The sequence below is a fragment of the Mauremys reevesii genome, linkage group 3 (assembly GCF_016161935.1).
Source record: "Mauremys reevesii isolate NIE-2019 linkage group 3, ASM1616193v1, whole genome shotgun sequence".
Classification (NCBI taxonomy): Eukaryota; Metazoa; Chordata; order Testudines; family Geoemydidae; genus Mauremys; species Mauremys reevesii.
Genome location: NC_052625.1, coordinates 158,780,608 through 158,800,603, shown reverse-complemented (window position 1 = coordinate 158,800,603; position 19,996 = coordinate 158,780,608). Strand labels below are relative to the sequence as shown.

Sequence of the window (19,996 nt, the reverse complement as noted above, 5' to 3'; positions counted from 1 at the left end):
TAAGAAAGTTACCTGATTTTTATTTTTCTGTTGAAATGGGAGAAATGTTTCTTTTCCTACTCTGGTTTTAAGACAAAATCTTTGCTTATTACAAAAGCTTTGTTTATTATACCAGAGTTTAGCAAAAATGACATTCAAGTATATTAGAAAGACAAGGTGGGTGAGGTAATATCTTTTATTGCACCAACTTCTGTTGCTGAGAATTACAAGCTTTCAAGTCACACAAGAAGAGCTCTGCATCGCTCGAAAGCTTGTCTCTCTCACCACAGATGTTGGTCCAATAAAAGATATTAGCTCTCCCATATTGTCTCTCTAATATCCTGGGACCAACATGGTTACAACTACACCGCATTCAAGTATATGAAAAATGTAGGTGATGGGCGGAGAGGAGGGAAGTCAGACTGATATGACCAAGTGCTCATTTATATCATAGACAGGGCTGGCAGAGCAGCCTATTATTAAGGTTGCTGACACCTCCCATTATTAGACTCTGTTTTCAGTTATTTATAATTTTGCCAAACTTTAACCATTTGGGCTGAAATGACAGAAATGCTAGGTGTCTGCTTCAGGCTGACTGACTTAGTTGAAGTTTCAGCCAAAATGGTTGAGCCATTTCTAAGAATAAGGTTAGGGGAAATTATGTTGTTTTACCATTAAAAAAAAAAATCTGGTGTCCCTTCCTTTGAACAGAACTAACACGCTCTGGAGGAGGGACTTGGTATTTGTTAAGGGAGTGGTCAGTGTATCAAGGATGGACCTTTTGCCATCCACATGAAAATCCACACAAATTTAGCCAAGGTACAAGCTTTTGAGAAAATATCAGTTTCAATATGCTCAGTACATATCTTTGAGTTTAGCAGCTAACTTCCCCAAAGAGTCCATCCTCACTGGACATACTTTATCCCCTAACATCTCCCACACAAGACCAGACAGTACATGTGCCGTTCACAGTGAGCAGGCTCTAACCCCCAAGTTCCTAAGTGTAACAGGACTGTGTATGCACCATAGCTAAGAGTGACTGAGAATGGTCTTTCCAACGTAGGGCTATGAGGGTTCAGAAGAATTTCCCCAGTAATGGCTGCTTCTGGGCTGGGCTGGGGTCAGGCACGGGAATTGAGAGTAGAGAGCCTGTCTGATCCTGGGCTCTCAAGGACCCCATACTGTCAACCAGGAAGCATGGAGGATGAAGTCATCTGATCTGAATGCAGAGGGGACAACAACTGGAAAAAGGGGAGGAAAAGAGTATATTTGGACCAGGAGACTGGTAAGACCGGGAATGGAAAGAGAAACTGGGACTGCTTGGGCAAGGATACTGGGAATGGGAGCTGGTAAGGGAACAGAGAGTGTGTGTGAGGAGGTGGAAACCAGTTATTTCAGGTGCAGGGAGAAAACTGGGACTGGCTGGCCAAAAAAGAAACAGGGACAAGGCACCAAGGAGTGAGGAGACTAGGTCATGGAACAGGATAGGGGGCAGAGGGTGGCTGAGATTGGATGAGGAGCTAAGGGAGGGAGTCTAGGATTGAGAGTCAGTGGGAGAGAGGGGATAGACAAATCAGACAAGGATCTGGGTGTGGGTAATTGGAACAGACTGGACTAGTACAATGAGACTGGGTATGGGAAGGGGCAGAGATTTGGAGTGGGTACGGAAATTGGGGCTCAGAGTATGAGGGGGAGACTGACTGGCTGGGCAAAGAGACTGGGATCCAAAGCTTAAGGAATGGAGATTGGGATTGGGTAGACAAGGAAAATCAGATGGGGCAAGGGAGTCGGGGTGGGGAAAAGACAAGGCTGGGGTCAGGTTTGAGAATATGGGGCAGAAGAGGTAAAGCCTGGGGGAAGGAGAATGGGCAGAAAAGTCTGTGCCACCAGAGCACACTCCCCTCCAGAGCCTGGAATGGAATCCAAGATTCCTAAGTAAACAAATTAAAGTTATTTCATATCAACTTGGGGAGTAGGTTCCAGAATTTAAGGCCTCTCTTAGAAACTACTTTGCTGTCAGTCCCACAATCTTTTGTAATATGTTCACCAGCCATGAAGGCATGGATCCACATTAACTTGAGCCAGGTACCTTTTAGAGTGCACCATCAGGGTCTACATGAGGCAGTTAGAGTACAATGTTACAGCACATTACACCTCCAATATGCTTTGCCATGCTGTATAGAAAAAAAACCCTTAGAAGTAGCCTGTGAATGCTGAAAAACTAATTTTTCTATTATCTGTAGTCTTTTGCCTTCATGAGCACTTACAAATTTTACTTATCTGTTGTCTAATTACTACTTCTCATACTAGAGTGTCCTATACTGAAAACTCCATTATTATTCTAGCTTTTCAACCAACTTAAGCTTTTTATTTTTTGCTGAGTTCTCTTTCTCATTTGTTTACTTTCTTGTGCAACATGTTTAATGGCTAATTACAATTTTTGTTTTAATCTTAACTGCAACACATTTGGGGACATGTGTCATTAAGACTGCAACAAATAAGTAGACATTTCCTAAGAATTGTATTTCAATTTCCCTCCACAATTATATATTTGATTTAAAGGTCATTCTTATTAGCAGTATATACACGAAATAAAACTCAGTGTATCTTTTTAATGAGTCACGCAGTAAATCAGAACACAGGAGAGTTTTTGCTCTAATTCTTGAAAGCAAGAAAAAATAACTTTTGAAAAATAAATATTTTCTCTACAATTACCATAGACCTACTGAATAATGCAATAGACAAACCTTGGCCAAATAGGAAAATACTGTACTTTCGTCCTCTGTTCTAAACTATATGAGATAGGGATGAGGGGAAAAAATGATCAGTCACTGGAAAGCATTCCAATAGTTTGTTTGAGTCTCCATCCTCAGCCATGCCCACCATATTTTTGGGTACAGGTGAGAATTCAGTCCATATATTCTTACTGACTCCTCAAGTTTGCAAGGACAACCCCCAGTGCAAACATTGGATGTAAATGCAGTCCTTTTATCTACCCCTTGTTAGTTACCCCAAATGAAGAAAAGTTGAAGTAAAGTTGCGACTCATCCTTTATCCTCTACACTGGCCAGCTGAGCTGACTGGTTTTACAGGGAAGAGTAATGGATGTCCTTAAAGCTGTAGCAGTGGGCATGCTCTGTCTGCATGCTGGGATACTCTGGGGGCATCAAGAATCACATTGTAGGGGTGCAACTTTGGAACATCTGGCAATAGTATGACTATTTTCCTTGATTCATTGATATACCATGTCCAAATTAGATTAACAACTCCCCCAGGCAGGAACAAGTAAAGTTGCATATATTTCTACAGAACTGTAGCAATAAGCGTTTTGGTGACATCAAGAGCCTCTCAGGGCTTCCTCAGAACTTATAGAAAGTAATTATGATGGAGAAGGGTAATGGTCGAGGAGCTGCAGTGCCCCAGTGGCAGTACTTGGAGGCATTGTGCCTTTGGGAGGGTGTGCGTGGGAAGCACACCCAGTACATAGCTGGCCAGATTTATTGGTCTATGCATGTGTGTGTATTTGCCAGTGGGATGCCTGGCTTCCGCTTCCTTTTGGGGTGACTAATGTCCCATGTGATGGTAGCAGGCTGTAGTCCTGCAGTTTTGATTGAAAGGACTACAAATGTGGCTGGTCCGCGTCTTCCCCATCAACACTTGTGCATAGACCCAGCCACAATCTGACTGTCACAGATGGGCCTGCACCTGTAGGACTAAGCTTGATACTGTAGGCACTCATTGCCTTAATTCCCATTTCAAAAAAGAGGAGTTGATTGCACTTGTGGTTGTGATCCTATAAGCCCCCCAGTGTCCACTGGCAAAAGGCCCACTATGCTGTAACTCATACCAGACTTGACACAGTCTCCACCCCAAATTGTTGTCATAATATGTATCCAAAAGGTGTCTTGTAAGGTATCATATGTAAACTGATAACACTCTAGTCCTAACTATCGTTGTGTGATGTATGCCCAGGATGTATAGAAGGCCTTATTATGTGTGCTGGAAATACGTCCTTAGAGCATGTTTTGGAGGGAGTGTATAAATCAATCCTGCACTAAACAAAGGAATGTAGATTTATCTGTCTGACTGGCTTGATTGCAGGCAGAGGACAATAGACGTACTTCTATATAAACAAAGCAATCAAGCTAGCAAGCAGAGAACCAAACAAGTTAGTGAGCACAGCTGGGGACAGAGTCTGCACTGGGAGTCTTCCTGGCTTTTGAGGCAGACAATACACTCTGGAAAATACAAAGGGGCAAAAAGATATTCTTTAGGGGAAATAGAGAAAAACACCCTCTGAGCCTGATACTCTTGGCCTGAAGGGCAGGAGATACTGCTCTTTTGTTACAAGTGAAAAAGGTTTTAGGTAAAGATATAGCTTGCTAGAGTTAAGCTGTAGTCATTTTTGTTTTACTTGTAACGATTCTCTGTTTCTGTTATCTTTGCTTAGTACCCCTTACACTTCTATTCTTTGTTAATAAACTTATTTTTAGTTTTACTATAAGCCATCTCAGTGCTGTTGCACTGAATTAAGTGAGAGTTCTGTTTGGAGGCAGTCAAATTAATTTCTGTGAGTGTCCAGTGCAAGGCACTGCACACTACAGAAAGATATCTCTGGGGAACTTGGGCTCACTGATTGTTACCTGCAAAGCAGGTAAAGATCGGTAGAATCTCAAAGTGTTTGCTGATGAGGCAGACAGATTGGTGTTACAGGTAACTGACACAGGGTCTAATCTCCAGCAAATAGCCTGCCCTGAGATCATCACACTAGTACCAAGCTATCACAGGTGGTGCTTCTCTATAGTGCCTCTTGTGGAGAGAAGCTTGGCACTGCAAGCACTGCTTACCATTCTCCACAAGTTATGGCTGCCTGCTTACAACAGGGCGGACCATTGTATAACCTTGGTGTCAGTCTCTAAACAGTTTAAGGATAACAAAACTCAGAATTTGGCTATCTGCATCTTTAAAGATAACCAACCAAGTGCTTAGTTGCAGCACTTGAGGGCTGGGCCCTGACCGAGCAATGGGTAGCATTCAGGAGCTCCACCTCTGTCTTCAGTCTCACCCTGAGAAGAAGCAGACAAGCCTTCTTAACTGGCCTGCTGGCTCCTAGTTGGTCAGTGTCTCCTCCTGGCTTCAGAGGATTGTCTTGCTGGTAGCACAGTCTGAGTGAAGTGTTTCTTGATCAGATGTCAGGACGCTGATGCCTCCAGCAGGGGACAAAGAGGGCCTTTTTGCCCCAGCTGAATTGTAATTTATTTAGATACCTGAAGCTAAATAAACTGAGCAATCATGACCCAGGAAATTGTTCTGATTTTGCTTGCACAGGTGGAAGGAATGAAAATGAGGACTGGGCCTTTTTATAATGACATCTGGAATATCTGATCTATGGGTTGATGCACATGTGCCACCTCATGGTTACACTGATTTAGAAGGATTCGGAGGAATGACAGACAAACTGAAATTTGAAATTGTCAGCAAATTGGAAAAGTCTGTCAAACTTCAGAAAACCATGTATGTATCATTCTAACTTTTAGGCCACTGGTTTTAGAGTACTAACCTACAATGTGGGTGTCCCAAGTTAAAGTCTGCACTGTGTGGTGGAGACTTGAACTCCTATCTTCCCCCCCTTCCACATGAGAATCCTGAGCAATGGGGTATCTGGGATAGGTTTTTTCCCCCTCAATCTCTCCTATTGAAGCTGTTCCATTTTGTAGCTATAAGAAGATTCCAGATTTTTCATTCTGTTTGTCACTCTGAAGCCTAGAATGTTTCTTGAGCCAGTGTGAAGTGATGGAAACAATTACAAGCATGATGAGAGTTCCTTTTGTTCAGAACATCACCTGGTTCAACCACCACGGGGATTCACGGTCTGCTACTGACCAATTTTTAAGTTCTCAGTCATTTTCAGATTTATTTATTTATTTATACATACACCTAACTTCTTTACAAATAACACCCATGTGACAGCACAGACTTTCAGCTACTAGTATTTATGAGAAGTGGAACTAGGGTTACCAAGTGTTTGGTTTTTGACTGGAACACCCGGTCAAAAAGGGACCCTGGCAACTCCGGTCACCACTGCTGACCAGCCCTTAAAAGTCCGGTCAACAGTGCAGCAGTGCTAAGGCGGGCTCCCTGCCTTCCCTGGCTAAACGTGGCTCCCGGAAGCAGCTGGCATATCCCTGCAGCCCCTAGGTGTGGGGCATTCAGGGAAGCTCTTCACACTGCCCCATCTCCAAGTTCTGGCTCCACAACTCCCATTGGCCAGGAACTGCAGCCAGTGGGAGCTGTGGGGGCAATGTCTGTGGGCATGGATCCACCTGGCTGCCCTGCGCCTAGGAGCTGGAGATGCTGGCCGCTTCCAAAGCTGTGTGGAGCCAGGGAAGGCAGGGAGCCTATCTTAGCCCCACTGCACTGCCAACTGGGAGCTGCCTGAGCTAAGCACCACTGAGCTGGAGCCTGCACCCCAAACCACCTGCCCCAGGTCAGAACCTCCTCCCACACCCTAACTCCCTCCCAGAGCCCCTCACCCTCCGCAACCCAGGGCCCCAAGTCAGAACCCCCTCCGACACCTTAACTCCCGTCCTACCCTGTGCTGTTCACACAGAGCCTCTGGCATGTAAGCTGCTCCCAGCTACTTGCAACCAAATGACACTAGCCAATATCTCCAAACCCAGACACAACCCTAGGAACCTCCAACTTGCAGTGTCTAGTTATGCCCGCTGGGTGCTGCAAACTTATGAGTTCATCAATTTAACAAAGAAATTGATATGTACCAGGCTTGTTATCCCAAGGGGAGTCTCTGACATGCTTCAAACCAAACACACTGCTTCAGGTAGAATAACCAAACAGATTTATTAACTACAAAGATAGATTTTAAGTGATTATAAGTCAAAGCATAACAAATCAGATTTGGTCAAATGAAATAAAAGCAAAACACATTCTAAGCTGATCTTAATACTTTCAATGCCCTTACAAACTTAGATGCTTCTCACCACAGGCTGGCTGTTTGCCCTTCAGCCAGGCTCTCCCCTTTGATCAGTGCTTCAGTCGCTGGGTGATGATGTCTGTAGATGGAGGTGGAAGACAGAGGAAGAGCATAGCAAACGTCTCTCCCTTTTATCATGTCCTTTCTTCCCTCTTGGCTTTGCCCCCCCCCCCTTCAGGGTCAGGTGAGCACTAACCTCATTGCAGTCCCAAACTGACCAAGGGAAGGGGGATGACTCACTCGAGAGTCCAGCAGATCCTTTGTTGTTGCATAGGCCAGTGTCCTTTGTTCCTGTGAGACTGGGCTGGGTTTGTCCCATACATGCCCTGATGAGGTGTGAACTGCTCCTCTGCTTCTGGAGAATTTTTTGGCTGGGCTTGCTTTAAGACAGTGGTTCTCAAACTAGGGTCGCTGCTTGTTCAGGGAAAGCCCCTGGTGGGCCGGGCCAGTTTGTTTACCTGCCACATCCGCAGGTTCGGCCGATCATGGCTCCCACTGGCTGCGGTTCACTGCTCCAGGCCATTCGGGACTTCAGGAAGCGGCACAGGCTGAGGGACATGCTGGCCGCCCTTCCAGCAGCCCCCATTGGCCTGGAGTGGTGAAGCATCTAAGTTTGGATGGGACAGTGGGAGCCGCGATTGGCCGAACTGGCGGACACAAAAGGTAAACAAACAGGCTGTGGCTTTCCCTGAACAAGCAGTGGCCCTAGTTTGAGAACCACTGCTTTAAGCCACGAGGACACATTTTCAGCCTCAGAACTATATACATGAAATTACAACCTATAACATCACTATAACAACAATGCTTAGCACATCATGAGCCTTCTGATGATGCCTAGCATGACAAACTTTGCATTAGATACCACACAGTCTTACTATAAAGATGAGCACGGGGATGCTAGGTGTTCCACGAGGTACAGAACGTCACAAAGGGTATTCAGTTTTGTGTGATTAGAAAGTTGGCAATGCTAAGTGGAACAGCTTCAACAGCAGAGATTGAAGGTAATCAAGCTTTGTGGTTAGGCTGCTTAAATAGGAGATGTGAGTTCAAGTACCTGCTCTAGAGTGGGGATTTGAAGCTGGGTCCCCCCCATCCTAAACAAATACCCTAATCACTGTGACAAACATTTGAAAGTAGGTGTTGAAACCAGGTTTTGTGCAGCTAGCCCTGAAAAAAAAAACCTGAAACTTATTGGATCAACTATTAAATAGGTTTGGGTTGACCAAACCTACATTTTTCTGTGAATAAACCATTTGTCTGAAAAATTTCAATGAGCTTTACATGCTACTGCTACATTCAGGATCTACAGTCCCATTTCTTGAAGAAGAATTTTGAATTCAATGAAATTTTAAACTACCATTTGTGAACTGAATTGAACTTCCTGAAAATTACTACCTCAAACTGGCGCATGTTTGGCTTTTTGCCATATTGGCTTTGGGTGTAAGATTTCTGGATTGCCAGCAAGACTTTATTCAATAGTGACAAATTGCATGACTGAAAACTGATGTTTTTGAGGGCAAAACCACTCCTCTAATCCCACAGAGAATATAGGAGGCCAGGTAGTTGTACATTGTTTATCATTGAATTATGTTGTCTAGTCACCACCTGGAACAATGCCATAAGACTTATTATTTATCATACAGTAGTGTTTATCCCCAACTGAAAGAATGTGCATCCCTGAGGCACAATGCCTCATGATGCTCAAACAAGGACAATGCAGCTCTGACATCTGTATGACAACTATTTCTTCATGATGAGCAGAGCTGCAAGGTAGGAGGAGAGGGAAATTAGGAAAGGATGATTTGGGAGAATACCAGTGGATGCAGATGCACCTTTTAGTTAAAAGAGACTTTGAAAAACAGTTCATTCTAAGAAATTCTAGGGTGCTATCACACCTGCTACATAGGTTCAATGCAGCTTTCGAAGTAAGTGCCCACCAACACAATGAAGCCCCTACATACAGAAAAAAGACAATGTCTGATTGTGTGAAAGATTTTGTTTTAGTATTAGGGTCGTCAAACAAAACTGAAGTGGTATAAGATTAAAAAAATCAATTGTTTGCTAAATGAGACATTTTTAGCCTGAGCCAACAAAGATCTACAGTGCATCAAATGTGGTAGGTTGAAGTTTACAAAGTTTATGTTGAGAAGCCACTGAGCATAAAATAATTAGTTGTCTTTCCCTCCCCCTTCCATTGAAAATTAACAGAGATGACACTTTTAAAACAAAATAATAGTTAAGGTCATCTTATTTCTCTCTGTAAAGAGGATACACTCAATTGTGCATTTAAGACACTTCTGCAGGAAAGGAACAGTGTGACAGCTATAAGACAAAATCGAATAAGGGAGACTCTAAAATTTACTAACTTTGACATTCTGAATTCATGTGTGAATTTTTAGTTCAATTTAATAACACACGTCAGTGTTTCTCTACAACTCTGTCTTCACTGAAATGGTTAATGTCCACAAATGAGATATGGCCTCAGAATGTCTCTCCCACTGGCAGTTCGCTTCTGAAACACTTAATACCAATTCTATAATAACAGTGATTCTATTACAGAAGTGCTACAATTGTAGAATCAATATCATAATAGAAGAGTTTATTATAACACCTCTGTTAGGATATTGTAATGGAATCAACCTCATAACCTCACTGATAGGCCTATTTATATACTTCAATAGATACATTATAGCAAACAGACAGTTTCACATTGATCATATTTTCCTGGGTCATCAGCGTCCTGCTGCTAATTTAAAATTTAACCTTTCTCCTGTCTCCAAAATTGCAAGCCCCTTCCTAGATCCTGGATCCAAGTCTGCCCATAACTCAACTACTTTGTCAAGGGGGTCACAACAGAAACAATCAACAGTATAGCAAAATATCCAACATCTTTCTGGTAAGATGATTCAGTGTACATTACTATCTATCAGTGTGCACCTTAGGGATGAAAGAAAAACAAAGAATCCCCAGAGCAATTGGACATTTGTAATGATTCATATACTGGAATCTGGCAGAACACCAATCTAGATGTGTTCCCAGGTTAAAGGTTTATATGGGGAGACAACGTCATGCTGCATTGTGTGATGGGAAGTAAATAGTAGTCCAATATCCAGATCTGGGTTATAACACAGTTCTTGGGTGATTTTTCTATTCCGGGGGATTATAGAGTACAAAGGAGAGAACATAAAAATGGCAAAAAACAGGACAATAAACGTTTTCTGTATACCTTGGCTTTGAATTGGGGTGATTTGGAAAGGGGGGAAAAGGGGGATCCACATTTAGGAAGAGGAGGAGGAATCACCACCCTGCCAGGAACACTCACAAACACACATTATATATGTGGAGTGGCTATCCAGGTGATAAATGGGAGCTCATATGATATATACATTTACTACATGCTTGTGAAATTTATCAAATTCCTATAACCTGTCCACTAAATCCCAGGACTCATTCTAATAGTCCTAATTCCTGAACAGTTTACAAAGCAGTCATTTAAAAAAAGAAAAGGAAAGAAAAAGAAAAACCTGAAGTAGAAATATTTCCTTCTTCCTCCCACAAATTTAGAGTCCACCCCCACATCTTAAATTACTCATTCCAAGGCCCAAAGATGGGATGATTTAGTTCTGAGCCAGTACATAGCTTTTCTAGACAAAAGTGTCATGATTTTGAGGTCCAGCATATCATGGACTAGAACCAGGACATGATACTATTGGAAAGAGGAGTCTAATTTTTCCCCAAAGGTTCCAGCCCTTGCTTCTAACCATGGAAGGGGCCTGAGATATGAGACTTTACAGTTGTGACATTTTTAGGCATAGCTTAGTTATTTTAGGTCGCATGAGGAAAGGGTTTAAATGTACAGTAGATTTTGCTTATCAGTAACCCCATGGATGGCAGCAAAAAAGTTAAAATGATGCAGCAGTCACCAATAAGAGGAAGGTAGGTTTGTAGGGCTACAGACAGGGAAGGAAGCACTGGGACATGCCTTCCCTGGATACAGCCTTACAAACCTACCTGTGGGTTTAGCAGCAGTGAGGAGCGGGTCTTCAGCGTAGATGCCAGGGCTTTCCATGGGGCAGGGCAGCATCAGAGAAGTGGAGATGCTGTTGGCCCACAGAGATGCACAGTACTCCCTGCAGGCTGGGTGGAGAAGCTATGAGACAAGGAAGCAGCGGGGAGAGGTACCGTGCAGCTTTGTAAGCCCTCAGAGAAATAACTAGCATCTGGGCTGCAACCCCTGCTCCCTGCTGCTGTCCTGTCCACAGCCTCATCTCCCAGTCCACAGTGCTGAGATTCCGGCAGGGCTTCCCCACTTGGGGAGGCAGGCACCCCAGCCCCTTACCTCCTGAGCTGTCCCTAAGTGCGGGCAGGTTTGCAGGGCTGTAGCCCAGGAAGGAGGCATTGAGACATACCAAACACTGACTGTGCTCAAGTTTGCGGGGCTGAAGCCAGGGAAGCCACGTCTCAGTGCTTCCTTCCTTGGCTGCAGACACACAAACCTTCCTGTGCCTGGGTCGTTTCTTCCAGAAAAGTTCTCAGTAAATGGAATGTCATTGCCAATATCTGAATCATATTAACAAAGACAGTGGAATGGAACTGGTTCTCAGCAAAATGTTGCTATTAACTGGAAGTTGTTAATATCAAGTTTGCACCCACTGTGTTAGTCATTTTTCTTCTTCTAAGGTCTGCACAATTGAACACATAGTACGCAATTCATCTCTGTGGTGGAGCTGAGCTCAGCATAGAGTCAAGAGTGGGTTAAAGGTGGCCAGTTCAGTCTCAATGATCCCAAGAGAGAATTCCATTATCTGGAATAGCCAGAACACAGTTCTGCATCAGGTGGGGAGAGCATGTGGAAGTATTTCCCTGGGTATAAATCCACTGCTTTCTGGATCCTTTATGCTGGAGTTACTAATGCAAAGGTGCTGCCAAGCATTGGTGAAGTAGGCCCATGTTAATTAAGGTACTTGGCTTTAAAGACAAAAGGATTCAAGAAACAGTCCTATTAATATTTTTATAAACTCTCTAAATTAAGACATGAGGAATACAATGTAAAGGCACTAATTTGGGATTTCACAAATTTCCATGTATAAAGAAACCAGAAGCAGATATGCTTAAACACATACAAGATGAAGGGAAAATGGAAAGAGGAAGGTAAAGGTGGAGGCAAAACATGTACTCTTTCCACTTTGCCTGCTTTCAAACTAGAAAGAAAAGCAAGGGATAAGTGCGAGAAAGAGAGAAACAAAACCTTTACTCTTTGGAATTCTCCTGGACAAGCTCATACCAAAGGGAAACTCTGACAATAGGCAGAAAGGCATTAAGGAGAAAAGCCTGGATAAATAGGAATCTTATCCAAATCAATCCAGCTATGAATAAGCATGTGGCTTCATTTGGCTAGATACAGTTTGCATGTCAGCCACTTGAATGTGACAGAATCATTTACTTAATTTGCTTTTACATTCCATCCAGCAGAGGGCTGTGGTACCGTACACATACAAACTAGCCAGTACATTATAATATGCTTGTGTGTACTGTGCTTGGTGCATATTGTTAAAGTCAGATACTTTGCTTGCAGGATCAAATCGTTAGTATGCAACAAAGATTTATTCCAAACACTCTTGGGCAAATAACATTATTCATAACAGCATAATCTTGACATACTTTTTGCATTGAATTTGAGAGGGAAAAAACTAAATCACATGTCAATTTAAAAATATTTAATAGATTAAAAAGATCAGCTTGCTATTGTTTCTTCTAATTATTTTGATTTAGTTTCTCTACTTTAAAAATATTTTTGCAAGATGAATTACCTATATGTAAACAGGGTCTGAATGAGCTCTCCACTGACAGATAGTGATGAGCTGGGAGGGGAAAAGGCTTCAGGACCAGACTGTATTTATATGAACACCCACTCTGTCTAGGTATCCAGCAGACAGATTTGTGTTGCCAAAGTGACCAATTTTGGCTGGTATTGGGTTACAAATCACTATAGAGATGCTAATAACTAAACTGTATTGTTAAGTTTATTAATCTAAATTTGGGTTATTTATAATTATGTACTATATGTGTTGTATGACTTTCAAATCAACCTTTGTAATTTTGGATAATTTAAGCACTATACCCATATGTACAGCAACTCTCTCCCTAGCCTGTGTATTATATCTTTTTAACATTAGCTTTTAAAAAACATTTTAAATTTGAATACAGGGGTAATGAAAATTTGTTATCCTTATTGTACGTGTAAAAGGATGCAGAACTGTGCTAAGCCTGTCCTGATTGAGAGGATCACCCTCAACTGAACTCAACCTGCTAAGCAGAGGGCTCAGATGCCAGACCCCTGTGAAGGGAAAGGGGTCGGGGGGTGGTGTTCCAGTGTGGAGGTGTGGGCTCTACCTAAGAGTCCTAGGCACTCTTTAAACTGTCCCTCACCATTGTTCAAAGATAAGAGTTAATTAAGGTTCCATTAGAAGACTTTTTTTTGTTAAGTGGTCACTAGAACTGAAATCACCTATTGTGGGACAGTGTTTCTGCCCAGCTTGCTTCAGCAGTGCATTTCCCCCCACTAAGAGCTGAAAGTCACTCAGAGCTGGGTGGAACCTCAAGAGATTGACCTGAAGAGGCCACAGTAGAGAAGCAGAAGAAGATGCTGGTGTACATCGGGGACAGGCGGCTGGCTGAGTGGCAAGCGGCTGATGCCAGGGCCAGCACCTTGATGGTGGAGCAAGCAACATGCCTTTTCTCCCCTCCCCCCCCCCCGGGTGGGAGGTGAACACTCTCAGATGCACCTCTGAACTCTGGGTCTTCACTAATGAAGGACAACAACTGTGAGTGGGTCTGGTGGAGGGAGAAGGGAGGGGCATGTTAAACAAATTCTGGTTGTTGGACTCAAGAACCTGAGATAAAAGACACTGTTCAATGTACTCTGGGGAGGTGAGGGGGTGTTTTGCTTGTGGTTTTATGTTTATGAATCCTGCTTGCAATAAACAAATTAATGCCGGGTTACTTCCCTCCTTCTATTAAAAGTTTATTTTCCACACTCAGACTCTGTGCTTGTGAAAGGGGAAGTATTGACTCTCAGAGGTGTCCCGGGGCAATGTGTAATTTTCCCACCTTACTGGATGGGGGCTCAAACCAGTTCTGTATTGTATTGTTAAGATGGACCCTTGTATATTGAACCCAGCTTTTGTTGCTGCTGACTCCACCTGGTAGAAGGGTTACATATACTAAAGGCAAGGTTCTTGTGGTAATCATATTGATCTTTGTAAAATTAGTTCATTTTAATGGTCACTATTGTCACTATTTAATGGTCACTATTTGGGTTATTGTTAGTCCCACCACTTCACCGCAATTAAATAACAAAAAGAACTGATGTTCTGAAACGGACATATAGATGTCACTATGAACCTGATTCCATTTTCACTTACACCAGTGTGTCTCAAGCATAAAAATCAAGGATGTATGGCTGAACAATCCTGTGAGGTAGAGGTCAGCCTAAGCTTCTAATGACCTCAGTAGGAATTGGGAGTCCTCAGCAACTTAGGCCTGGTCTACACTGGGGGAGGAGGGACGAGTTAAGTCGGTCTAAGTTACGCAACTTCAGCTATGAAAATAGCTTAGCTGACATTGACATACTTAGAGCTACTTACCGCGGTGTCTCCACTGCGGTAAGTCTACTGCTGATGCTCCCGCATCCACTCCACCTATGCTTCTCGCTCCAGTGGAGTACCGGAGTCTACAGGAGAGCGCTTGGTGGTTGATTTATCACATCTTTACTAGACGCGATAAATGGACCCCTGCTGGTTCGATCGCTTCGGAGGTAAGTGTAGACATGCCCTTAGCTATGAAGACAAGATTTTGAAAAGTGCTCAAACTGCGCCATTGAAAGCACCAGAGCTGCTGGGTGCTGGGGACTTTTGAAAGTCTTGCCACTTCATTTAGGTGACTAAATGATTGTTGAGCATTCTTGAAAGTTTACCAACTTCATTGGGATGCCTAAATGAGAGCCACTGGATAACATACTCTTCTGAAAATCTGACCCACAGTGTGGAGATAATGTGTACTGCTAGCAAGCACCTGGATTGCCCATGCTGTGCTGGAAAAGCTCTTCATCCGTCTAATCAGAACCAATTATGAAATTATGGTAGACAAAGACTATCAACCTCTATTAGTATATCAGCTTACATCAAGTAGCATTATAATTCAGATTGAGTTTATAAATTAAAACTAAAAAGTGACAGAATATATGCAGAGTTTTGACCATTAACTAAAATAATAAAACAAACATTGAGGCTTGATTGTTTCTTATAAATTATTAATTTACTGCAGCCATCTTCCCCAAAGGGGGAAAAATCCCCACCAGCTTAACTAACAAAGAAAATTGTCTTTTAATGATTATTCTAGAGAGCTTAACATAAGTCATTACATTAAACTGTAGAAGGAAGGAAACTTGTTTAGATTTAATTCATAAATCATTGACAGTATATTTTAACTGATATTTAAATTAGATTTGCTCAAGAATAATGTATAATCTGTCATAACGATTTTTATCAATGAGTAATTAAAATTAAAAACACCAAGCAATTCTCCTGAAAAAGATCACCTCATTACAATCTGAACATTAAATACATTTTCCTTAACATTATCAACAGAAATAATAAAAATGTATGGATACCAACATAACTATAAATTGCCACTCTGAATGTGCAAAAATAATTAGAAAATTACATGTGTAATTGAATTAGAGAAAAATATTCAAATAGTGGAAAACCAACTGAAGTTCTCCAAAATTATTCACCCCCCATTTCCTTTTCTGCACAGAATCTTACTTTGTTAGTAAAGCAATTTTATACTATCCATTCTGATTAATAACAAAATGTGTTTAGTAGATGCATAAACAATGTTTATTTCACATTAGTTGCAACCTAAGGGATAATTGTCTAGCCTCTTTAAAAGTTCTGTTTGAGAAAACGAAGGACTAATAACACTGTTAGAAGAGTGAAATGATTTCAGACAAGTGACAGAAATGCTTTCTAAAGTTAATTATGTTTGCTTTCCCCTCTCCCTCAGTATTCATTACCTTTAAATGGAGCCACACATTGGCAGAAGTAATTACCAGGTTGGTCAATGCAGGTGGCTCCATTCTTGCAGGGAAATGAGGCACACTCGTCTAGATCTGTTTCACATCTTGCACCTTTGAAAAGATTTTGAGATTAGTAAGACAACAGGTGTCAATTTATAGTTCATCAATTTATACTTCAAGAATCTCAAATGACTTGTGATGAGAAGCAAGTCTAAATCAGGCAAATAAGGGCCCCACATATATTAGTGTCAGAGTCCATTTATTTCACCTCACCACAAGCCACAATAACTTCTTTCTGAATTACTAAACTCTGACTAATCTTCCTTAGGTGTGGAAGCATTCAAGGCCTGTTTAGATGTGACCTAATTTATCTTGTACTGTTTAGTTTACAGATGAAGTCAGTGTTCCAGTTTGTTGGAATGCAAATGAAATATTAGGCTAGGGTAGATAAAAAGAAATGAGAAGGAAGCACCAGTAAATTAGTCAATAATGTCTCAATGGGCTACTTTTCCATAAAAAGCTAGATGCTTTATTGATGCCACTCACCAGCAAAGCCAGGTAGACAGATGCATTCATATCCACTGATAAGATCTTCACAGGTTGCATTGTGGAGACAGGGTGATGACTGACATTCGTTTATGTTGATTTCACAAGTTGTGCCTATAGACCGATGGGAAAGTGTAGGGGAAGAGGAAATTATTTTATAGCACCAACATATTTCAATATAAATATGTATTCTGTTGTATTTAAAATAGTTCACCTACTGAGAATTTTTTGCCAGAAATATTATACCTTGAGTCTATGCCTCTAAAGCAATATTCTGAAATTTTATTGTTTCAGTTATTCATTGATTTTTCCAATAAAGACCTAAAAACATAGTCTTCACTGTCACTGAATTGATTCTTATGACTTAAGGCAGGCAATTTCCTTACCAATTTATATCAATATAAAAAAATAGAAAGCAAATGACATTGAAATATAATAGAATGCATTTGCTATGACATGGAGGGAAATCTTCCTTCTGTTCTTGATAAGGCAGTAAGTAAACTCTCACAAAATGAAAGAAGAAATTTGATGTAGACAAAAAGAGGTTATATCACAGTCTAGAACATAATTATTTAACTACCATATCATCATAAGTAACTAATGGGAACAGATATTGTGTGACTAATATTTCTTAAAGAAATTAATTTCTTGTAATTTAAGAAACAATGCTGAAAAATGACAACTTGAAAAGCTTTGAAAGTATAAAACCGTTCTAACAAATAACGGTACAAACTATTCTTGTTTTGAAAACAAAACAAAAATCCCCCAAACCACTATCAATCAAAACTGAAGATTTTGCCCTATATTTGAAATGTCTGTTACACTGGTATTTCAGTAAATCTAAAAACCCGCATCATCTCAGGAAGAATGAACCAAGAAAACGTATGCATTTAAAATTCCTAATATGAATTGAAAGAGCAGAATAACGGCGGATACTAATAAATATGCTTGATTAATCAGTCTAAGTCCATACACCATCATACTGCTGAAATCAATTGCATGTATGCACTGAGAATAAAGCTTTCTGTCCCAACAAAAGTCTATAGTATTACCAATTACATCCAGCCTGCCAACAAATTCAAACATTTAAAGGAAACAATGCATATTGCATGGTAAATGTCATTGCTCCCAGCTGGTCCATTTATAACAGCTAAGCTGCCAGACAAGCAAGCACTCATTCACAGGATGCTAAGAAAGTACAGCACTGTAACAGTATTCAGGATGTATTCATGCAGAATTAACATATTTAAAAATTCAGATGAAGCTAAAATGAATATGTAAAACTTATCACCTGAGTATTAACTTCTAAAAATGGTGTAATACCAACCTCTATTAACCTTAAAAAATCATACTGTTCTACAAATTCTTTGTTACCTTGAAATCCATCACAACACAGGCAGCTGAAGGCATTGAGATGATCAACACAAGTGGCACCATTGTGACAGGGGTCACTTAGACACTCATCCACCTCAATCTCACAATTATTACCTGGAAATAAGCAAAGGATTCACTTCATTAGAAATATGTCACTGGTGCAACCAGAAACAACAAAATCTAAACCAAGGTTATGCACAGTGAAGTTTTACCAATGAGTCTCCAATTGCTGGCAGGGAATTTAACTTTTGGCTTAAAGGCAGGAACCAGATATTTTTATGATGCTGTCTAATAAACAAATGATGACTTCTTTTGGGTTGTTAAAAAGATATACTGACCGAAGAAGAAGATTGGTTTTTTTTTTAGGGGTATCAAATCTTTGGTTTCCCTGAAACAAAAACAACAAAAAAATATGCTCTATATTTTGTTATATTCACTCAGAAGATTTTCATTGGAAATACTTAGGAAGTTCTCCATTATGGCCAAGAATGTGAGTAGCATTTTTTTTCCTTGTGAACTGATATTCAAGGGAGATGTTAGATGTCCAGGAAAAAAATACCTCTGTTGATACACTAGAATAGATGTGCATATTTAATGTTCTTGTGTCAGAGATAAAAAGCAGCTCCAAAAGCACTCCTTTGCATATATATAAGGGATCAGATTGGTTAACATGGTTCCAAACCTCAGTCTTACTGATCTCTAAGAGGTGAATAAAACCTTTGTGACTCTTTATAAGAGGTTTATTATTTTTTTTCCCCAGACAATTATGAACTAGGATTGTCGTAGGTAAAACGGGGCAAAAGCGGTACAAGTATTTCCACCAAATTAGTGCAAACAGAAGAGACTACTCTGATTTTGTGTTAGTGGACGTTTAAAATAGTTAGATCAAATAAACTTCAGCAGTGATTTAGAACTTGTCAACATGGGGAAAAAGCCCACAGCAGCTGTTGCTACTGACTACTCTACACTAACTCCCCATGCAGACACTCCTACTGTGCGTGCATTAACATAATACACTTTGGAAGTGTACTAAGCTAAACCACCTCAGGGCACTCTTATGCTCTGTCTACACTAAAGGGAAGGTGTGATTCCCAGCTTGCATACACATAGTCACAGTAGCTTGATGAGGACTAGTGCGAGTATGTGTACATGAGCTGGAAATCACACCCCAGCTCATAGCGTGGACGTAGCCTTAACGTGTAGTAAGCATGTCCAAGTGAGGGAGGTCATGCTAGACTGCACTACCAGTGTGCACCACCTACTTTGGGTTTCTTCCTCCGTGCAGATGAGCCCTTAGTCTACAGTAATATTAAATGGATTTGGTAATTTACTTCAAATAGGGTTTATAAAAGCCAGCTCCTAAGCAACCAGAGGAGCTAGCAAACAGGTGTTTTGCAAGGGAGTTCTCCAGGTGAAGGAGGAGCAACTACATAACCCTTGGTGTGAGTTTGTTGTCTGTCTGTGTGCTTGCTGCTTGCAGTGTGCCTGCTTGATTGAAGTGCATAGTGTGGTCTTTTTGGAGGGCCATGTGCTGAGCCTAGTGGACTACTAGACAAGACTAAGAGCTTCCTAATGGAGCTCTGGCCTGCCATTCTTTGATCTCTAATCTCTTAACAAGGAGGCAGGGTTACTCAGGGAGAACAGCGTTTTAAAAAATAAGCTCCTAAACGACCAGTGGAGCTAGTGAACAGGAGCAGCAAACATGGGAGTTTTAATGCATTCTTTAAATTTAGGTCAAATAACAGCCCCCGCCCCCTCCCCCCAACAAGCTTCAAGAGTAAAAATGATGTAGGCAGAAGTTCAGCAGCAGAGTGGGGGCTATCCAGTTTATTGCATGGAATGCAGCATGTATGATTACCTGCCTTGGAGGTGTATGGGTGCAATTGGTGCAAGCAATTCATGGCCCTCAGAGACTTGAGTCCAGCATGACTTAACTGGTAGAGCTAAGGGAGACAGAGGGGTTGTGACACTGTGTACCTGAGAGCAGCACCCTGGCACCCTCATATTAACCATGGTTAAGCCTAAGA

The 19,996-nt window shown here is 41.3% G+C and overlaps 1 protein-coding gene across 1 annotated transcript in view; it reads right to left on the bottom strand.

Moving 5' to 3' along the window:
• LOC120401373 (protein eyes shut homolog) overlaps positions 1–19,996 on the bottom strand; it is a 676,185-nt gene that overhangs the window by 477,810 nt on the left and 178,379 nt on the right. The window contains exons 6-8 of the mRNA XM_039531293.1: positions 17,970–18,083; positions 16,596–16,709; positions 16,047–16,160 (exon numbers count right to left, since the gene is read on the bottom strand). Coding sequence (XP_039387227.1) covers positions 16,047–16,160; positions 16,596–16,709; positions 17,970–18,083 — 342 coding nt within the window. The remainder of the gene's footprint in view (positions 1–16,046; positions 16,161–16,595; positions 16,710–17,969; positions 18,084–19,996) is intronic.